At 40.4% G+C, this 22724-nt stretch overlaps 1 protein-coding gene across 2 annotated transcripts in view; it reads right to left on the reverse strand.

Moving 5' to 3' along the window:
• Positions 1-22724, reverse strand: part of pds5b (PDS5 cohesin associated factor B) — a 245239-nt gene that overhangs the window by 108001 nt on the left and 114514 nt on the right. For both annotated transcript variants that reach the window (XM_072577231.1, XM_072577232.1), the window contains exons 11-12: positions 15163-15308; positions 8834-8985 (exon numbers count right to left, since the gene is read on the reverse strand). In XM_072577231.1, the coding sequence (XP_072433332.1) occupies positions 8834-8985; positions 15163-15308 (298 nt within the window). The remainder of the gene's footprint in view (positions 1-8833; positions 8986-15162; positions 15309-22724) is intronic.

Here is a 22724-nt window from a genome sequence, read left to right on the forward strand (position 1 = left end):
GTACCTCTTATGCTCACATCCAAATCATTTATATAAATGACAAAAAGTAGAGGACCCAGCACCGATCCTTGCAACACTCCACTGGTTACAGGCCTCCAGTCTGAAAAACAACCCTCCACCACCACCCTCTGTCTTCTACCTTTGAGCCAGGTCTGTATCTAAATGGCTAGTTCTCCCTTTATTCCAGGCGATCTAACCTTGCTAATCAGTCTCCCATGTGGAACCTTATCAAGGCCTTACTGAAGTCCATATTGATCACATCTACTGCTCTGCCCTCATTAATCCCCTTTGTCACTTCAAAAAAAAACTCAATGAAGTTTGAGAGATACGATTTCCCATGCACAAAGCCATGCTGACGATCACGAATCAGTCCTTGCCTTTCCAAATACATGTACACCCTGTCCCTCAGGATTCCCTCCAACAACTTGCCCACCACCGAGGTCAGGCTCACCAGTCTATAATTCCCTGGCTTGTCCTTATTGCCCTTCACAAACAGTGGCACCACATTTGCCAACCTCCAGTCTTCCAGCACCTCACCAGTGACTATCGACGATACAAATAGCAAGAGGCCCAGAAATCACTTGTCTAGCTTCCCACAGAGTTCTCGGGTACACCCGATTAGGTCCTGGGGATTTATCTACCTTTACCCATTTCAAGAATCCAGCACTTCCTCCTCTATAATATGGACATTTTGCAAGATGTCACCATCTATTTCCCTACATTCTATATCCTCCATATCCTTTTCTACAGTAAATATGGTTGCAAAATATTCATTTATTATCTCCCCCATTTTCTGTAGCTCCACACAAAGGCTGCCTTGCTGATCTTTGAGGAGCCCTATTCTCTCCCTAGTGACCCTTTTGTCCTTAAATGTATTTGTAGAAACCCTTTGGATTCTCCTTAGCTCTATTTGCCAAAGCTATCTCATGTCCCCATTTTGCCCTCCTGATTTCCCTCTTAAGTATACTCCTACTTCCTTTATACTCTAAGGATTCACTCAATCTATCCTGTCTATACCTTACATACACTTCCTTCTTTTTTGGAACCAAACCCTCAGTTTTTTTAGTCATCCAGCATTCCCTACACCTATCAGCCTTTCCTTTCATCTTGACAGGAATATACTTTGTCTGGATTCTCATTATCTCATTTATGTGAAGTTTGTGTCTTCACATTTCCCATACTTTCGTAGTCAGGAAAACACTGCTGACAAGTTCAGAGGTGGCAAGACAAGGTATCAGAATTTCAGAAGCAAACATGATATGACTGAACAAAAATAATGCAGAGGTGGCAGTAAACCATCTTTATGAAAATGACACGGGATCTGAAATGGAGTTGACAGTAAAACAGAATGTCACAGTTGTGAACGGTCTGCTTCTGCCAAAGAAAGTGGCTAAGGCATGTTGAAGTCCAGTCAGTTTCTTGAGCTAACTCATCATTTCACCAGATTATGGGTATTCAGTAGCCCATCTCTACTTGCACATGACACATCCATTCATTGGCCAAGCATCCAGCCTGAGGGAGCATGTTCTAGATTTCCCACCAACAACCATGTTTTAAAAAAAATCTGATTTTATTCCAAAGTCACATCACTTTGATGACACACATCATCTCATCAATTGCACAGAATAGTCAACCTCTTTAGTAGTTCAACTGGATTAGTCCCTACATTAATAAACTCAAGTATACCAGATAATTTTATTCAGCCTATACCTAAAGTCATAAAAATCTAGCTTGACAGCATATTAACGTGACAGGGGAACTAGAGGAATTTGAGTGAGAGAATTCAGCATGAGGGAAAGGATATTGTCCTGTTCTATTACCGGGTTCTGTCCAAGAAAGGGAGTAGGAGTCAACAAGACCTGAAACCTGAAATCCAGAGGCCTGAAAGACCATTAAATGTCAGAGAAGTATGCCATTCAGTCCAGAGAGCCTGCTCCACCATTTAATGACATCCTGGCTGATCCAAAGGATTCTCACCTCCACTACCTTTTCTCTATACTCCCACTATCCTCCTGATAAAAATTAGTCTACCTCAACATTGAAAACATTAAAATGATCCAACCTCAATGGCGGTAAAGAATTCCATACATTGACTATCCTCAAAAAAAAATTCCTCCTCATTGATGTCTTAAAAGGGTGACCCCTTATCCTGAGATTATGCCCTCTGGTGCTTGGCTCTCCCAAAAGGGAGCAACCTCTCACTATCTGCTATTTCAAGTCCCCAAGAATCTTGTACATGTCAACAAGGTTCCCCCCTCATTCTTTTAAATTTCAAATGAGTACAGGCACGGCTAACTGAACTACTCATTAAACAATCCTTCTGTACTTGTTATTAGCCTAGTGAACTTTCTCTGGACTACCTCCAACACCAGTTTATCTTTCCTTTGCTAAGAGGCTCAAAACCGTTCACAGTATTCCAGCTGTGGTCGAACTAATGCCTTGTATGGTTTTAACAAAACCTTTTTTGATACTCTATTCTCTTTGGAATAAAACCCAACATTCATTTGCTTTCCTTATTATCTGTTGTTGAGTGTGGATGCTGATTTTTTTTGATTCACGGATGAAGACTCCGAAATCAGTTTGTTCTGTAGCCTTTCTCCATTTAATATTCAGCTCACCCATTCTTCCTTCCAATCTGTATAATGGTAAATGAAATATGTGCTTATGACAAGTTCTTGTTCACTAATTTAACCTGTCTACATCTGTGTAGATGTGGTCTTCCTCACTACCTGTCGTCTTCTCAACTATTTTTATGTCCTCTACAAACTTGGATACAGTAATATTTACTTTTCTCATCCAAGTCATTGATATGTACATGTAGTTCTTCTATAACTTGATGGTCGAGTTCTTTTGCAAACAGCATTATAGAGGGAAAAAAAAAATTCGCACTTTAGAAACAGCACCCAAAGTGCTGGCGCTGTAATTGTGTTACAGCCAACACACATTTTAAAAGTTTGCACTTCAGAAACAGTGTCTCGAATTCGTCAATCACATTACAGCGAATTTGCGTTAACAAAACACATGTTAAAGCAGAATGACCTGTACAGTAAATGGTGGCCCTCACAGACGTACCCGTGGTACTGGATTAGTTACAGGTTGCCATCCTGAAAAATCTCCCGTTATCCCAAATCTTTCCCTTCTGAAAATCCAAATATTACTTCCATTGCTTCCCACTTATCTATTCTGCTTGTTACGTCAAAGAATTGTCAAGTCAAAGCATAGTTGAAAATCTGTCAGGTTGATTTTGTATGATTGTTGTGTTTCTAAATGCTCCACTATAGACTAACCTTTTCTCAATGACAGTTGTGAAGCTAACCGACTTGCAGGTACACATTTTTCGTCTCCATCCCTTTCTAAATGGTGCTACACTCAGTTTTCTAATTCTGAAATTCTTCCAAAATCTGGGGATTCTTGGAACAATATTACTAGTGCCTCCACTATCAATGTGGTTGACGCCGGCCTGTTAGGGTTAGGTAGTAAGTGACACCCACATCCGGTGAATGAATTTAAAAAATTCTAGGTTACAACCCATCAGATCCAGGGGACTTACCTATCTTTATCCGCTTAGTTTAGAGTATTTACTTACACTCCTTTTACCCCTTAACTATCTAGTAATTCTAGTATGCAGTGTCTTCCACTGTGAAAACTGATGCAAAGTATTTATTCAACTCCTCTGCCATTTCTTGTCTCGCCATTATGATCTCACCAGCCTAATTCTCCAAGAGGCGTGTTTTCATATTAAAGAAACTCTTGCTATCTATCTTAGTATTACTTACATGTTTATCCTTAAAGGGTTTCCTGACACAATATGTAGACAGGCCAACAAGAGGTGAGGCCATACTGGATTTGGTTCTGGGTAACGAACCAGGCCAGGTGTTAGAATTGGAGGTAGGTGAGCACTTTGGGGACAGTGACCACAATTCGGTGACTTTTACTCTAGTGATGGAGAGGGATAAGTGTGCACTGCAGGGCAACAGTTATAGCTGAGGGCAGGGAAATTATGATGCGGTGAGGCACGACTTAGGATGCGTGGCTTGGAAAAGTAGGCTTCAAGGCAAGGGTGCAATCGATATGTGGAGTTGTTCAAGGAGCAACTATTGAGTGTCCTTGATAAGTATGTACCTGTCAGGCAGGGAGGAAAGGGTCGTGTGAGGGAGCCGTGGTTTAAAAAGGAATTGGAATCTCTTGTTAAATGGAAGAGGGCGGCCTATGTAAAGAGGAGGCATGAAGGTTCAATTGGGGCGATTGAGAGTTATAAGATAGCCAGGAAGGTTCTGAGGAGAGAGCTAAGAGCAGCAAGGAGGGGACATGAAAAGTCCTTAGTTGGTAGGATTAGGGAAAACCCAGAGGCTTTCTATAGCTATGTCAGGAATTAAAGAATGACTAGGGTAGGAATAGGTCCAGTCGAGGATAGTAGTGGGAAGTTGCGTGTGGAGGCTGAAGAGATTGGGGAGATACTGAATGAATACTTTTCGTCAGTATTCACTCAGGAACAGGACATTGTTGCCGATGTGAATACGGAGTCACAGTTAATTAGAATGGACGGCTTTGAGGTATGTAGGGAAGAGGTGTTGGAAATTCTGGAAAGGGTGAAAATAGATAAGTCCCCTGGGCCTGATGGCATTTATCCTAGGATTCTCTGGGAAGCAAGGGAGGAGATTGCAGAGCCATTGGCCTTGATTTTTATGTCCTCGTTGTCGACAGGAATAATGCCAGAAGACTGGAGGATAGCAAATGTGGTTCCCTTGTTCAAGAAGGGGAGTAGGGATAACCCTAGTAACTATAGGCCAGTGAGCCTCACTTCTGTTGTGGGCAAAAGTCTTAGAGAGAATTGTAAGGGATAGGATTTATGAACATCTGGATAGGAATAATGTGATCAAGGATAGTTAGCATGGTTGTGTGAAGGGCAGATCGTGCCTCACAAACCTTAGTCACCTTCTCAAAGAATTCAATAAAGGTGGTGGACGAGGGTAAAGCGGTAGATGTGGTGTATATGGATTTTAGTAAGATGTTTGACAAGGTTCCCCATGGTAGGCTACTGCAAAAAATACAGAGGTATGGCATTGAGGGCGAGTTGGAGGTTTGGATTAGGAATTGGCTGGCTGGAAGAAGACAGAGGGTAGTAGTTGATGGTAAAGGTTCATCTTGGAGTGCAGTTACTAGCAGTGTTCCGCAAGGATCTGTTTTGGGACCATTGCTGTTTGTCATTTTTATAAATGACCTGGAGGAGGGGCTAGAAGGTCGGGTGAGCAAGTTTGCGGATGATACAAAACTCGGTGGAGTTGTTGACAGTGAGGAAGGATGTGGCAGGTTACAGCGGGATATAGATAAGCTGCAGAGCTGGGCAGAAAGGTGGCAAATGGAGTTCAATATAGCTAAGTGTGAGGTGATTCACTTTGGTAAGAGTAACAAAAAGATGGGGTACTGGGCTAATGGTCAGATACTTGGTAGTGTGGATGAGTAGAGGGATCTTGGTGTCCATGTACACAGATCTCTGAAAGTTGCCACCCAGGTAAATAGTGCGGTAAAGGAGGCATATGGCTTACTGACTTTTATTGGTAGAGGAATTGAGTTCCGGAATCCTGAGGTCATGTTGCAGTTGTATAAGACTCTGGTGCGGCCGCATCTGGAGTATTGTGTGCAGTTTTGGTCGCCATCCTATAGGAAGGATGTGGAGGCACTGGAACGGGTGCAGAGGTGGTTTACCAGGATGTTGCCTGGTATGGTAGGAAGATGGTATGAGGAAAGGCTGAGGCACTTGGGGCTGTTTTCATTGGAGAAAAGAAGGTTTGGGTGACTTGATAGAGGTGTACAAGATGATTAGGGGGTTTAGATAGCATTGACCATGAGAACCTTTTTCCACGTATGGAGTCAGCTATTACGAGGGGGCATGGCTTTAAATTAAGGGGTGGTAGATTTCGGACAGATGTTCGGGGTAGATTCTTTACTCAGCGAGTCGTGAGTTCATGGAATGCCCTGCCAGTAGCAGTGGTGGGCTCTCCCTCTTTATGGGCATTGGATAGGCATATGGAGGATAGTGGGCGAGTGTAGGTTAGGTGGGCTTGGATCGGTGCAACATCGAGGGCCAAAGGGCCTGTACTGCGCTGTATTTTTCTATGTTCTATGATTATTTTTCCCTCTTATATTGTGGTCACCTTTTGCTGCTTTTTAAAACTGTTCCATCCTCTGGTTTACCATTAATCTTTAGCATGCTGCATTCAGCCTTATTTAGCTAAGTATCAATGAAGTAACTGATTGCAAAGCAATAAGCTGACTCAGACTAGATTAATGAGCATGAGAAGAGGGAATCACAAAACAAGTGATAGAATAAACCGAAAGCAAAGGAGTAGGTGTAGAAGGTAGTTACAATGTCGGAAAGAATGAAATCATGTTACATAAGGATCAACAATAGGTTTCCTGATATTCATAATTCATATTGACTGTTTGGATTTTGTAATCTAACATAATTTTGAATTTACAGATGACATTTTTGGATAAAAGCAGTGAAGGGATAGTTAATAATAATGAGGAAGACATTAATACATTTGAATGGGAATGAACAGAAAAAAAAAATAGTTGAAACAAATGGAAGTGGAGCACAAATAAATGAGGGGTAAATTTTGGTAGGAAGAATAGCAATGTCACTTATTATCTGTAAGGTGCAAATCTAGGTGGGGTACAGGATCAAGAGAGATCAGAATTGAAAATGTACCAATCAATCCAAGTTGCACTCCAAATTAGCAAGGTCATAATTTTATAAAATGCAAACCAAACACACAACATTATTTCTAGAAAGGAGAGAAAAGAGTGGAGATCATGCTAAGTATGTAAATGACATTGGTTAAATCATAATTAGAGTATATGTATAGTGTATTAGTGGTGCTGGAAGAGCACAGCAGTTCAGGCAGCATCCAACGAGCAGCGAAATCGACGTTTCGGGCAAAAGCCCTTCATCAGGAATGAAAGCTTTTGCCCGAAACGTCAATTTTGCTGCTCATTGGATGCTGCCTGAACTGCTGTGCTCTTCCAGCACTACTAATCCAGTGTTTGGTTTTCAGCATCTGCAGTCATTGTTTTTACCTATATGTATAGTGTGGTCACCATATTACAAAAGAGATGTTGGAAATACTGAAGAGGGTACAGAGAAGATATACATGGATTATACCAGAAATATAAATCAAGAAAAAAGATTCAGGGGTTTGATCAGGGAAAAAAGGCTAACAAGTGACCTGAGAATTCTTTATGGAAGTTATACAGTAAACACAGAGAATGTTTCTTCCTGTGGGGAAGACCATAACTTTATCAATACAAAACACTGGGGGTGCATGTGGTGGTGTCCATAACTAGAGGACATATGTTTAAGGTGACAAGGGAAAGACTTCAACAGGACTTGGAGTAACTTTTTCCATGCAGATGTAGCTGCATGTATGGAACAAGCTGCCAGAAGAAATGGTGTAGCCAGGTCTAATTTCAACATACCAATTAAGATGTCTTAAATATAATTGGAAGGGTTTTGAAGGACATGGGCCAAATGCTACAAATGGGACTAGGTCATACTGGGTTGTCTGGTCGGCATGGAGGAGTTGGAGTGAAGGGCCCGTTTCCATGCTGTATGGCTCTAATACTCTATAATAAGCCAATTTCAGAGTCCCTATATCATTCTAGTGAATCTGCATTTTGTACTCTTTCCAAGATCAGTCCAAATGATTCTGTACTCTACTTTGAGGGGAAAGGAAAACGGATTCGGCTTTTTGAGATATAGTGCTAATAAGTGAACAATCATCAAGACTGAGATCAACCACAACTCTATTCAACTGAAATAGAACTTGGTATTCCAAACTCCTTGATAAACTGGCCAACATGAAATAAGTATTTTTCTTTGTCTTTTCAGACTTGTATACTGTTTTTTAAATGATGCGTGTGTATAGATCTTATTGTTCCCTTATTTGCTCATGTGTTGTCAATTAGGTAACAGAGTCAGTGGAGTCAAAAAGCATTTGCAGTGAAAACAAAGCAATAGCATTTTTCTCCCAAAATAGTGTACAAGCAAATCTAATACCATGGCAGTCCAAAAGTCAAAAGGGGTTGAACATATCCAGAGCTACAACATAATATACAAAAGTTGAAAACTGGCAACATAGAAAGGGAATTAGAGCTGTACGGAGAGTGGAGTTTTATTTTGTGAAGGTACACAAGTCAAGGTTTCTTGAGGTAGGGATGATATATGTTTTAACAAGAGGGCTTGGTATTTGTCACAGCAGCAACTAATTGGGAAAAATAAAGAGTTAAATAGTTGGAATCAACTTAGCAGGGGGTCAAGTGTCAGACAAATTTGAGAGGGTCTCAGTTGGCTTAGGTGATGATGGTGCTGCAGTAGAGTGTATGGTATGAAAAGGAATGACGACAGTTGAGTCCAGAGCAAGATTTTCTCATTTTTTAAAAAAAAAATCAACCTGTTCAGACAATTTCATGACACATACTTCTGGAGCACATGAAACTTGAATCTACGCCTCCTGGCAGAGAAGCAGGGACACTACCAATGCACACAAGAGTTCTCAAACCTAGCATAATAATCTCTAGAATAATTAAGAAAATAATCAAATGCGCAGTTCCTTTAAATTGTTAGATTAATTAATGGGTAAATAGGATGACACTCCGTGTTCTATTATCATTAATAGCTCCACAATGTCAGAGAATGAATTCCTTCTGCTTCACATGTGAAATGCAGACACTGTTTCATGATCTAATGGTACTACAATCATGCTAATTTCTGAAATAATTGGTAATTGCTGCAATTTATCCTTTGTATTTACTCCCAAGAATGTTCACATACTTGTCATCAATGCTGTTTTGGTAGTATATATGCAAAAGTTTGTCTTTAATCCATGAAATCTCTTTGGAAGCTTCCTTTCCTGCCTCAGCTTGTAAACAGTACTTTTTATAGATTTGCGCCAGCCCCATCATTGCTTCTCTTCTCACTCTCCACTAGGGAGGAAGGAAAATAGGATATTAGTACAAAGAAACCTTTGGTTGTATACACACAAGCAGAAAGAAAATATATAAATGATTCCGTACGCTATTTCAAGGGGGAATGAGAATGAATTCATATTAACACTTGAAGCAAAACTGAACAATAAACTCTCATTACAAAATTCAGCAACTGGTAACCCACAGCAACAAGCTAGAAAGAATGAAGCATATTTACATCAGAGTACAGCCACAGGATTTTAAACTAGGGTACAACAAGCAGCTTTACGGTCATGCTGCCGAAAGCATCTATTAAAAACCTATTAATAGTTATACTACAGAAATGCTTAGGCAGAATTCACTTCGTTTGCAGTGGTCGAATATTTATGTAAATTTTGGCTGAGCTACAAAGCACAGAAAGTATAACAGAAAAGCTTGTAATAGTGGGTGTTTACTTTAGATTCTAAGTTTCCTGAGTAAGTCCAGAGCTCTGCTGAATTTAGGATTACTTGGGTTTAAAATAAAAGTCCTCAGTTCGTATTTGTCTGGATGTATCTCATATCAGGGAAGACAATCAGGTAGATGATATCTCAAGCAGGTCAGTGGCCGTTGTTTTTTAAAACTGCTGGAAGTAATTCAATGCATATATTATTATGGTGAACTGTAGTCCAATCTTCATGTACCCTCTTTATTGTTTCATCATTCTGTTGAAATGAATGCACAACTTTGAAGATGAATTTATATTTTACACATTAAAAAAAAGGGAGACAAGGCTCAATTTAATTTTTTGGGTGTTCTTGTTGGCAGCGACAGAGAAGTTTGCAGATTGGTTTTGTTCACATGCATTTTAATAAATTTGTAAGTTAATAGTGAACGGTTTGGTGCATTAACAAACCAAAAGCTGGAGAAAAACAAACTGTTCAGTTGCTTAGTGACAGCAGCCCAATAACAGAAGGAGGTAGAAAAAAATCCAAAAAGTGAGGGGGTATGTCAGAGAGCGAAGGACAGCGAGACTTGGGTTTAGGGAATTCAGTTGCTCGAAACCTAGAATCACAACGACTTTAGTTTGCAGTTTGTTTTCAGTGTCTCAAGGAGAAATATTATCTGATAGGAAAAAGCTTCTGGGGAGTGCATAAAAATTCATCTAAGCTGTACCAACCATTATCTGAACACACAGCCTTCCTGAAAACACTTCATTGAGATTTGGGTGTTTGCTGCAATAAAATAAACAAACATAAATTTGAACTTTTTCTGATGTCAGACAAGTTACATTTTAAAATTCCTTCATGTGATGTCAGCTTCATTGGCTAAGGGTGCAGTTATTGTCCATCTCCAGTTGCTTGATGAAGTGATGGGGAGTTATCTTGAACCACTGCAGTCTATTTGTTATAAGCAGTTCCACAGTGCAGCTGGGGACGGAGATTCAGGATCTTCAGCCAACAAAACTGAATAAATTGTAATATGTTTCCAAATTAGAATAGCAAGTGGTTTGGAGAGAAACTTGCTGCTGATGGTAATCCCATGAATCTGCTACCCTTGTCTTTCTAGATGGGAAAGACTGAGTTGGGAAGGTGCTGTCTCAAGAGCCTTAAACAATGCATCTTGTAGATCGTATGTTCTGCTGGTATTGAGTTTTGGTGGCGGAGGGAGTCAATCTTTGTGGATGCAGTGCCAATCAAACTAGCTGCTTTATCCTGGATGTTGTCAAGCTTTGAGTTTTGGTGGAACCACACTCATCCAGGCAAGTGGGGATTTTTCCATCACACTCCTGACATGTGTCTTGAGATATTGGATAGGCTCAGGAGAGTCAGGAGGTGAATTACTTGCTGCAGTATTCTAGCCTCAGACTTGCTCTTGAAGCCACACGATTTACATAAGCTAGTTCAGTTCAGCTTTCAGTCAGTCAATGATAACCCCAAGATGTTGTCAATGTCATGGGAGATGGTTAGATTCTCTCTTTTTGAAGATGAAGATGGTCTTGTGCCACAAAAATGCCAGGCAAAGTGTTCCTTCCCGCTCATCAACCCAAACTTGGATATTTTGTACATGGAATGCTTCAGTATCTGGAGTTGCAGCAAATGGAGCTGAACATTGTGCAGCAATCACTGCATATTCCCAGTTTGACCTTGTGCTGGAGGAAAGGTTATTCAAAGTTGCTGAAGATTGTTGGACCTAGGACACTAAAATTGAGAACAACCGGCAGAGTTTGCCTGGAACCATCAACAACCATACCACATTTTCCTTTCAGTTGAGTACATGAGTACAACTCCACCCAGTAGAGAGCTTTCACTCCCTTACCAATTCTCCTGGACTCTAGTTTTCCCTGGGGTTCAAAGTTTGGGAGAAGATTTGTAGCTCGGGTGCTCGTTGTTGTGGTTCTGTTCGCCGAGCTGGGAATTTGTCTTGCAAACATTTTGTCCCCTCTCTAGGTGACATCCTCAGTGCTTGGGAGCATCCTGTGAAGCGCTTCTGTGCTGCTTCCTCCGGCATTTATAGTGGCCTGTCTCTGCCGCTTCCGGTTGTCAGTTCGAGCTGTCCGCTGTAGTGGCCGGTATATTGGGTCCAGGTCGATGTGTTTGTTGATAAAGTCTGTGGATGAGTGCCATGCCTCTAGGAATTCCCTGGCTGTTCTCTGTTTGGCTTGCCCTGTAATGGTAGTGTTGTCCCAGTCGAATTCATGTTGCTTGTCATCTGTGTGTGTGGCTACTAAGGATAGCTGGTCGTGTCGTTTCGTGGCTAGTTGGTGTTCATGGATGTGGATTGTTAACTGTCTTCCTGTTTGTCCGATGTAGTGTTTTGTGCAGTCCTGGTGTGGGATTTTGTACACTACATTAGGTTTTGCTTATGCTGGGTATCGGGTCCTTTGTTCTGGTGAGTTGTTGTCTGAGCGTGGCTGTTGGTTTGTGTGCTGTTATGAGTCCTAGTGGTCGCAGTAGTCTGGCTGTCAGTTCAGAAATGCTCCTGATGTATGGTAGTGTGGCTAGTCCTTTGGGTTGCGGCATGTCCTCGTTCCGTTATCTCTCCCTTAGGCATCTGTTGATGAAATTGCGAGGGTATCCGTTTTTGGCGAATACCTTGTTTGGGTGTTCCTCTTCCTCTTTTTGTAGTTCTGGTGTGCTGCAGTGTGTTGTGGCCCTTTTGAATAGTGTCCTGATGCAACTTCGTTTGTGTGTGTTGGGGTGGTTGCTTTCATAGTTTAGGACTTGGTCTGTGTGTGTGGCTTTCCTGTAAACCTTTGTGGTGAATTCTCCGTTCGGTGTTCTCTGTACCATCACGCCTAGGAATGGGAGTTGGTTGTTCTTTTCTTCCTCTCTAGTGAATCGGATTCCTGTGAGTGTGGCGTTGATGATCTGGTGCGTGTTCTCTATTTCTGTGTTTTTAATTATTACAAAGGTGTCATCCACGTATCTGACCCAGAGTTTGGGTTGAAGTTGTGGTAAGACTGTTTGTTCTAATCTTTGCATTACCGCTTCTGCTATGAGTCCAGAGATGGGTGAGCCCATGGGTATTCCGTTGATTTGTTCGTATATTTGGTTGTTGAATGTGAAGTGTGTTGTGAGGCACAAGTCCAGTAGTTTAAGTATGCAGACACACACACACACACAAACGACAAGCAACATGAATTCGACTGGGACAACACTACCATTATAGGGCAAGCCAAACAGAGAACAGCCAGGGAATTCCTAGAGGCATGGCACTCATCCACAGACTCTATCAACAAACACATCGACCTGGACCCAATATACCGGCCACTACAGCGGACAGCTCGAACTGACAACCGGAAGCGGCAGAGACAGGCCACTATAAATGCCGGAGGAAGCAGCACAGAAGCGCTTCACAGGAGGCTCCTAGGCACTGAGGATGTCACCTAGACAGGGGACGAAACGTTTGCAAGACAAATTCCCAGCTCGGCGAACATTTCCCTGGGGTGCTTGGAGGTCACTGCGAAAGGCAGATTTGATGTCAAGAGCAGTCATTCTTGCCTCAGTTCTAGAATTCAGCTCTTTGGACCATATTTGAACTAAGACTAAGACTGTAATGAAGTCATGAGTCGAGTGACCCTGGCAGAATCCAAATGTCAGTGAGCAAGTTGTTGCTAAGCAGGTGTGCATTGATAGCTCTGTTAATGATGACTATCACTCAAGTGACAATCAAGAAAAGACTGATGAGACAGTAATCAGCCCGGTGGGATGTAACACGAAGCAGGATACAGGACACAGCTGGACAATTTACCATATTGCCCAGCAAATGCCAGAACTGTAGCTATACTCCAACAGCTTAGCTGGGGAATAGGTTCTGGAACACACTTTTGGAAATAGTACTGACAATGTTGTCATAGCCCATAGCCTTTGCAGTATCCTATGCTTCCAACCATTTCACAATATCACATGAAGCAAACTGAATCGACTGAAGACAGGCATCTGTGATGCTGGGGAACTTTGGAGAAGGTAGAGAGATACAATCTACTTGGCACTTCCAGCTGTAAATACTTCAATCTTCTTTTCATGGACTTATTTGCACTGACATACAGGCTCCTGTGTCATTGAGGATATTGGTTTTCTTCTCCAATTCATTGTTTAATTGTCCACCACCATTTACAACCTTTTCAGAAGGATTGCAGAGCTGTAAATAATTTGTTGGCTATGGAATCACTTAGCCCTGGTATCACTTTCTTCTAATGTTACTTGGCACCTATTTAGTCCTGTGTTGCAACTTCCCCGTGTTTACACCTCAATTTAGGTATGCCCTCCAGCACGCTTCATTCAGCTGGAAGTCCAAAGTCAACGTTGAAAACTCCCAGGGCAACATCTGATTGGCAGTATATATGGTCATCGCTTCTAGTCAGTCCATCCTGCTGGAAGGAAATAGACATGCCAGGGAGGTATTCAAGAATTGAATGTTTCAATCAAAATCAGGCTGCTCCTTGACTGGTTCCTCCATGTTGAGCATCACCTTGCAGAAGCACGAAGGGTGGCAAGAGAGTAGGATGTACTCTGGGTAAGGGATTTCAATGTTAGCCGCCGAAAGTGGCTTGGTAGACTGCTACTGGCTGAGTTGGTCAAGTCCTAAAGGACACAGCTCTTAAACTGGGGCTGCGATGGATGGGGAAGGTGCCAAAAAGAGAAAAACATACTTGACTTAATTCTCACCAAGTTGCCTGCTTCAAGTTCAGCAGCCAATGACAATACAAGTGGAAGCGACAGTCCTTGTGGAGACCACACTTACTTAGCAGATACCTCTACGGTCTTATATAGCCTTACCATACTTTAGTACAAGCCCCCAAATATTGATAGAGACACTTTGCAGGGTCCACACACCAGAGTTTGTTGTCGTCATTTCTGATTGAAGCCAGTTTGTCCATCCAGTTTTGTTCTTTTATTCCAAAACCTTATTTTTTGCGGTTTGATACAAACGAATGGCTTGCTAGACTGTTTCATAGGGCCAAAAAAGCTGACCACATTGCTATGTATCTGGATTCACATATCGGCCAACAAGGCAGATTTGCTTCCTTGGATGTTAGTAAATCAGATGGGTTTGGCAACGATTGTTTCATGACCATGATTAGAATTTTAATTCTAGAATTTCAAAAAAAATCCATCATCTGCAAGGTGGGATTTGAGTATTTGACTCCAGGCATTACCTAGGTCTGAGTTACATTTTACTGTGTCAATCCGTTTTTTTTGTCTCATCTAAGTTTTTCCCCTTGTTCTATCAACATTTTATTCTGCATGTTAAAAGTACACTGACTGTTGACAATGTTGTCAACAATGTTCAGTAGCTGACTTCTCCAATTAAAAAGAAACAAAGTTAGGACCTAAGAAGCCAGTTCCAATTCTGGGACTGGATTTATTCAGTATTAACATTAATTGGGTAAAGACATGGACTCGACTACATACATCAACTTAATATGTACAGTGAAGCACAAATTCTGCTGTAGCAATGACAAGTAATTTTGCATTCACCATTTAGTGATAGCCTGAACTCAGTAATAAACGAAAGCTCAACAGATATCAAAACAAGGAGGAGGAGAAAGAAGCTATGGAAAGAAGAAACAAGTAAAGAAAAGACTGTCATTTCAAGTTGCTCTTGAAACTTCTGGGGAACAGTTCAAAACAGCATCAAAAGTTATAAAAACAGAGTGAAAATATTTCAAAGGAAATGGGAAGAAACAAAGAAAAATTGAAGTGTTCTCACCCGTTTGTCTAATGTTCTTTCCCTTACAAAATTTAACAGGTGGTCATTAACAAGCGAGAGATCCTTTTTTGCAGCAGTTACAATGGAGACAATGACATCATGTCTTATTGCTTCTTCTGGATCATGTGATCGAACTTTGAGAAATTCTGTAAAAGATCAATTGAATTTTCAGCTTAATCCACACCCACACAAGAATTTGTTAAAATACCACATTCATTTTCTAATCAAGGCTATCTGCTCTGGAATCTTACTACAATCTTCATAGTACACAAGACATTATTAATATTAATATATAGCCAAACTAAAACTGGCATTAATGATATTTCAGAGAAATTCTTGTGAAAATCCATTAGTGATGTCATTAATATTTGACAAAGGTCCAAACTTTTCACTTATTCAATTGTTGTAAAGCAGGAAGGAAGCAATCCAGTCTTCATGGTAATATGCAGTGATTGCCAAATATTGTGCTATGAAGAACAAATTGGAAAGTTTAAAAATATAATTATATCTATAGATTAGTGCAAACACCTGAAATACAAATCACACCTATCTTTATAAACATGCAGAAGGCAAATTCTGGGATTGAAACATCATAAGCTTTTATAAAGTGGTTTCTTTTCTAAATCCAGTCTGTAACAGACAATAAACATATTTACACAGAATAATGTTAAAGGTTATAAAAAAATTAAAATTTGTTGGCTTAATTCTTTTTGGGGAAAAAAATAATATGCCAAAATATAGTAATGTCACACAAGCTCATGCTCCTATCCCAAACCAGGTTTTTATTTTGAGGGGATGGGGAGGAAGCATCAGAAAACATATGAGCCAAATCTAGGAACTTGTGTTTATAAATATCTTTTAAAGTGACAAGTTGATGAATGTCATTCCCGTGTACAGGTGAACCTCAATTATCCAAATATTGGATTATCCAAAGGAGATCAAGGTCCCGATAGAAATATTACATCGGGGACGTGTTTCCAGCACTAATTGCGTCTTTTGTTTACAGTGATTAAACAGGCACCCTCTCCAAATGATTGACCTCCCGTCCTCTCTCCCCCCACCCCCAACACTTTGCCTGGAGATCTACAGAGGGGTGTACCATGACCAACCCCCCCTTCCCAGGAATAATCTCTCCAACATTGTCCTGTACAGGGCAAACATGGAACCTGTCAAAAATTTGCAGTAAAACGTTGTGTGTGGGGTTGTGGCTGTTTCTGTGCGCTATTTGGAGACTTACCCCACAAAGGCAGCTGCAGCAGCAGTCTTATTCAATTATTCAGTCTTATTGGTGTGCAGTCCAAATGCCCCAGAGAGGGGCCAGGGGTGCGTGTTGTGGGGCGGGGGCTCGCTGTTTTGTGCTGGGCTGCAGGGTTGGACAGGGTGGGGGGGGGGGGGGGGTTTGGACCGGGTCAGGGACGGGGGCAAGGGCGGTGTATCGCGCAGTGTGTTGCTGCAGTCTCCTGAGTGGAGAGCAGACTTTAAAACTCCAAGCCCCAGTGGAAAGGCATTTAAATCTATTTTCTGAATAATCGATTATCCAAATGAAATAGTGCCTGCCCATCCCATTCGGATAATCGAGTTTCCAATATACAGGGTATTCCTGTAAACAATTCTCAGAGTCAGGTAGACAAATGCATCAAAAGGCCAGTCTGCAGACTTTAGACCATATGTGTATAGTTACCAAATCAGCACTCATTTGCATACTATTGGAATATAATACAAGGTGTTTCAAAAAGGAGTTTATTAAATAAAACTTAACATTGCCATAGAAAGAGAGATATTGCGGCAAATACTCAAATGCTGGGTCAAAAGGTATAAGGAGTAATTAAGGAATGAGCAAAAGTTTTGGGAGGGAATTATATTCAGAGCAAAGGTAGAGGAGAAAAGTAGTAAGAAGAAAAGAATTGTTTTACGGATAACATGTGAAGAGTGTAAAACAAGGAGTTACATTTCATACTGATCTTTAGTACTGTTTGAATTCAATTCCACAATCAGCTTTTACAATAGGGCAATATGAAGCATCTTATTGTAAAACAGCTTTTCATCCATTGAGAAAAGCCTCTACCTGTAGACATGCACTTTTTTTTTGTCATCACATCTTGGAAACGGTTAGATAGGTATCTGCTCTGGCTAAATAATTCTCAACTGCCGGTTACTGCTGACGGAAGAGAAATGCATTGAATTGGGCTTCAGAAACAATAGCTTCCTGCCTGATTAAAGTTAAAATGGTACCTTTTTGAGATATACTTAACAGTCCACCATCACTATTATTCACCAACACAACTAATATTTATTCTTGAACTATTCTGTTTTGCAAACAATTGATAGTGCCTCATCTTTGCTCCATTAGATGCTCTAAAACACAAAGAAGAAAATTAATGTGCACATCAATATTTTGACTCTAAGCTGTTCTTTTTCCTCCCATTTATTGAAACAATTATGTTAAATAGTAGCCATTAAAACTAAATGTAATTTTGTGTAACAGTGCAAATGAAGAGACACTATTTCCTCTGATCAAAATCTTGACTCAAAAGGTTAGGAAATATCTGTAATTGTTTATCTGAAGTTTTGTGAACGCTGGTTCAATTGAACATTAGTGTTTGGTCATCACATACGAAAACATACTGGCACAGACTACGCCAGTTGAATACAACAATTTTATTCACTGCAAGATTTCAATGACTCGGTCCAGTTACCATAAAGTGACAGCATAGCTCTTCAAATGGATAAGATGTCCTCCAACCCCCACTGTTAGAAATACAGGTCCCATTATAAGGGTCAAATCAGAACAGCAGGTTATCTTCATCTGACTTCCACATTTTTCCTTTGCACATGCCTGAACAGGTTAATTAAAAAAAACATTTTTAAAATGTAGGGTTCTTAGAATCATACACAGTGCAGGAGGCCCTGTGTATCATCAAATCGGCACCAAAATCAACTCTTGCCCCACTTTCCATCAGTTGGCCAATAACCTTGAATGTTATGATATCTCAAGTGTTCAACCATAGACTTTTTCAGAAGTTGAGGTTTCCCATCTCAACTACCCTTCCAGTACATTCCAAATTCCCACCGCCCTCTGGATGAAATATTTTTCCTCAAAACTTCTCTAAATTTAGAGACAAAGTGCAAAAAGATTATGTCCCTTTGCTACCGACCCTTCAACCAAGGAAACTGCTTTTTATCCACTTTCTCTATACTCCTCAAAATCAGATCCTCCCTCAACTTTCTCTGCTCCAAAAGAAAGCAACCAGAACTAATCTAACCTCTTTGTTGCTAACCTGCTCCATTGGAGGCAACACCATGGAGAATTCCTTCTACAGCCCCTCCAGTGCAATCATGTTTTCAATATGTGCAATTTTCTGTCTAAAATGGCAGCTTCTCACACGGAGGTCAGCTTTGTTCTGCTTTCACTGCAAGGAAACCACATGACAGAAGTCCCATTGGATGTGCATTGGTCTAGCACGTGGAAACGCAACAGTGCTATGGATGCAGCTTTTCAACCATCATGGTCATGATATCCAAGTATATGCAGCACAACATGGAATCAAATAACTGACCATCTGCCAATCTGTGCACATACAAAATAATTAACTGAAGGAATGCACCAGTTTAATGATACAAAAAGGATCAGGAGGATCTACTAAACCAACAGAAGACCTTAGATTGATACTTGCGATTTCCTTGATTTATTTTTTAATAAAATCAAATGCATTCTGGAATAAGAGAAAATGTCTATGTCTGAACCTTTCAAAATGTCAGCATTGTAACACTTGTGAAAATTGTGAAATGAACAACCTGTTGTGAAAAAATATTCCTGTGGTGAATAATAATCATCACTATTAACAAAAAGCTGGGTTCTTCTACAAGGCCCTTGCGACTCAGTGGGAGGAACCCCTCCTCTGGGATTCTGCACATAAAATGTATAATAACATCTCTGAAGAGGTTGATTAGAATTTTAAAAAAATAAAATCCACTATAAAAGATAACAAATGTTGAATTTTATTTTACGGTTGTAATGTCAGAGTGGTAGTGTCCATACTTCTGGGCAAGGAGGTCTGGGTTCAAGTCAATGTATAAATAGTATGCCTGAACAAGCTGAGCTGGGTTCTTGAGTTCTTCAAATAAAAATCAAAAAGTGAGGTAATGACTTCTAAGCAAAGAATGGGTCCAAAACAGAAAACGATGGAAACTTGTGTTTGTGCTAAATATACGCGACAGTAAAACTCCAAGTCTTACGCAACTTAGTCCAACACATGGATATCAATCTAGTAAACAAATACAACTTGCAAATGGGAGATTTCTGGTTCAAAAATGAAGTAATATTGAATACCCTGGTATGTTTAAAGTACGAATGAACTCAGGCAGATGCTTTTGACAGATTAACTGATATTAGATTCAGTTTTATAAACTTGCCACTACCACATTAAACACAAATTAGAGTATAAAATTGAAATAAGTAGGAAAAATAATGACTGTTTATTTCACTTCAATGTACAATCAGTATTTTAAATATTTAACAAGTTTGACATTGAGTCAGCTCAAGTCAGCTAATTCATGAACCAAGATTAGAATAGCCTTTGTATTTCAAAACTCACTTTATCCTGCTCAGATCATCAATACACATGCAGTTTTATCACAAATATTAAAGATATTTCATATAAATAAAGTATTAATTTAATCATGTAGATTTTAATCTTTGTCTGTTAAATTCCAAAATTGGGTTAATTGGAAAGATCAACGGTATTACACAATACACAAACACTTCTCATGCACAAAATTGCCAAGGTCTTTAAAAGTGTATGAGAAACAAATATCAATCATTATGCATGAGACACTGGAACACCAGAGCAGGATCAGGCTATTCAGCGTGCTTCACTTATTCAATAAGATCAGGGATGATCATCCACTACCCTCACAAACTCCTTGATGTTATGAACCTCCAAAATTCTATCAACTTCAGTCTTATACCAAGCCAAATGACTGAGCTTCCACAGCCTTCGAGGGCACAGTATTCAAACAATTCATTATCCTCAGGTGAAGAAATTCCTCATCTTAGCCTTAATTCATTCCCCCAAGCCCCATCTTGACTCATGAGCTAAAAAAAACATCCTATCCATGCACATCCTGCCACACATTAAGAATTTTCAAAAAGAGTCAACAGGTCAGCTCTTACACTTCAAAATTCTAGAGAATACATACCCAGATTCCAATCTCTTTCCTCAGTCTAGTGAGCTTACTCGAAGAGATACCTGCACTTTGCACAGCCAGGATCTTTTTTAGGTAGATATGCAGCCACCAATCCTCCTTGTAACGTGACAAAGCCACATAAATATTAAACAATAAAAAGATTAAATCGCTACTAAGTGTTTGGAACAAGCCTCATACTTCAGTAACACATCAAAAGTTTATCAAGTTACATAAGACAGTGGTTATATCACACTAATTAGAAAGACGTGACAGCAGGCTAAATTAAATCGCTCAGTCTTCCCTCTACTGTTAATATCAACAGATAGCCACATAATACTGACTAACTCCTTCCAGACAGTCATATATCAGATTAGATGGAGTTATGCAGTGTTCATATTACCCACTCAAGCCAAATGTTCTACACAACATCTCCCAGCAAGCTTTATTAACCCTAATACTTAATACAAACTGGTGGAGGGAGGGTGCACATTCCTAAAGCTTATGGTCTTGAAAAAGTATACCAGCTGCTCAAACACCGCATTCATTGATGCGCTGGACTTTATCCATAACCTAGGGTAGTCATGTTACATGAAGCAGGAAGCAGAAGGAAGGAAGCATACCTATAGAATGTTAGATAGTTAAATCAATCCCTTCAAGAGAAGATAGAAATATATAAATGCGTCAGACTATTCAAACTTCAAGCCGAGTCTGTCTTCAGTATGATCAAGGCTGAAATTCCAACTCTGTAGCCTCTTTATAACTCTTGATCCTTCCACAAAACTGCATACAATACTCCAGGTGTGGTACCACCAGGGCCCTGTACAGTTGTACAATACATTTTTGCGGATGATACGAAAGTCGGAGGAGTTGTAGACAGTGAGGAAGGATATGGCAGGTTACAGCGGGATATAGAGAAGCTGCAGAGCTGGGCAGAAAGGTGGCAAATGGAGTTCAATGTAGCTAAGTGTGAAGTGATTCACTTTGGTAAGAGTAATAAAAAGATGGATTACTGGGCTAATGGTAGACTACTTGGTAGTGTGGAAGAGCAGAGGGATCTTGGTGTCCATGTACACAGATCTCTGAAAGTTGCCACCCAGGTAAATAGTGCAGTGAAGAAGGCATATGGCGTACTGGCTTTTATTGGTAGAGGAATTGAGTTCCGGAGTCCTGAGGTCATGCTGCAGTTGTATAAGACTCTGGTGCGGCCGCTTCTGGAATATTGTGTGCAGTTTTGGTCGCCATACTATAGGAAGGATGTGGAGGCACTGGAACGGGTGCAGAGGAGGTTTACCAGGATGTTGCCTGGTATGGTAGGAAGATCCTATGAGGAAAGGCTGAGGCACTTGGGGTTGTTTTCTTTGGAGAAAAGAAGGTTTAGGGGTGATTTGATAGAGGTGTACAAGATGATGAGGGGGTTAGATAGGGTTGACAGTGAGAACCTTTTTCCGCGTATGGAGTCAGCTATTACAAGGGGGCATAGCTTTAAATTAAGGGGGGGTAGATATAGGACTGATGTTAGGGGTAGGTTCTTCACTCAGCGAGTCGTAAGATCATGGAATGCCCTGCCAGTAGCAGTAGTGGACTCTCCCTCTTTATGGGTATTTAAGCGGGCATTGGATAGGTATATGGAGGATAGTGGGTTAGTGTAGGTTAGGTGGGCTTTGATCGGCGCAACATCGAGGGCCGAAGGGCCTGTACTGCGCTGTATTGTTCTATGTTCTATGTTCTATCCCTGCTCCTGCACTCAAATGCCAACAGACAATTTGCTTTCTTCACTATTTGCTTGCACTTGCATACTTACTTTCAGTGACTGGTATACAAAGACATCATGTCTCAATGCACCTCCTCCTTTCCCAAATTATCACCATTCTGATAATAATCCACCTTCCTTTTTTTTGCTACAAACGGATAACGTAACATCACACTTTTCCAAATTATACTTCATCATGCATTTGCCCACACACTCACCTTATCCAAATCACAATGAAGCAGTTCTGCATTCCCCCCGCAGTTCATGTTCCCACCCAGCTTTATCTCATTGCAATATCTCCAAGTTTGCCACTTTGTTCCCTCATCTAAAATCATACGTTATGAATAGTGTGCATACTGCAAACTGTCAATCAAAAAAGACAGAGAATAGAATTGACCAAGTCTGAAGCAAATGCTAGGCAGAAAAATAACCAAACTAAAAAAAAATGGGTACATATAAAGCCACCCTTTTTCAGAGGTTTTAACAAAATAATGTCTCTAGTGAAAAGCTACTGAGGCTCTGAAAGAAGAACATTTCCTAATCTATCCTTCAGAATATTTATTTTTAAATGCCTGCAAATGCATTTGACAATTTCTTTGGGGTTGGGTGGAATATTAAAGAGCTT

Source organism: Chiloscyllium punctatum, chromosome 9, assembly GCF_047496795.1.
Source record: "Chiloscyllium punctatum isolate Juve2018m chromosome 9, sChiPun1.3, whole genome shotgun sequence".
Lineage (NCBI taxonomy): Eukaryota > Metazoa > Chordata > Chondrichthyes > Orectolobiformes > Hemiscylliidae > Chiloscyllium > Chiloscyllium punctatum.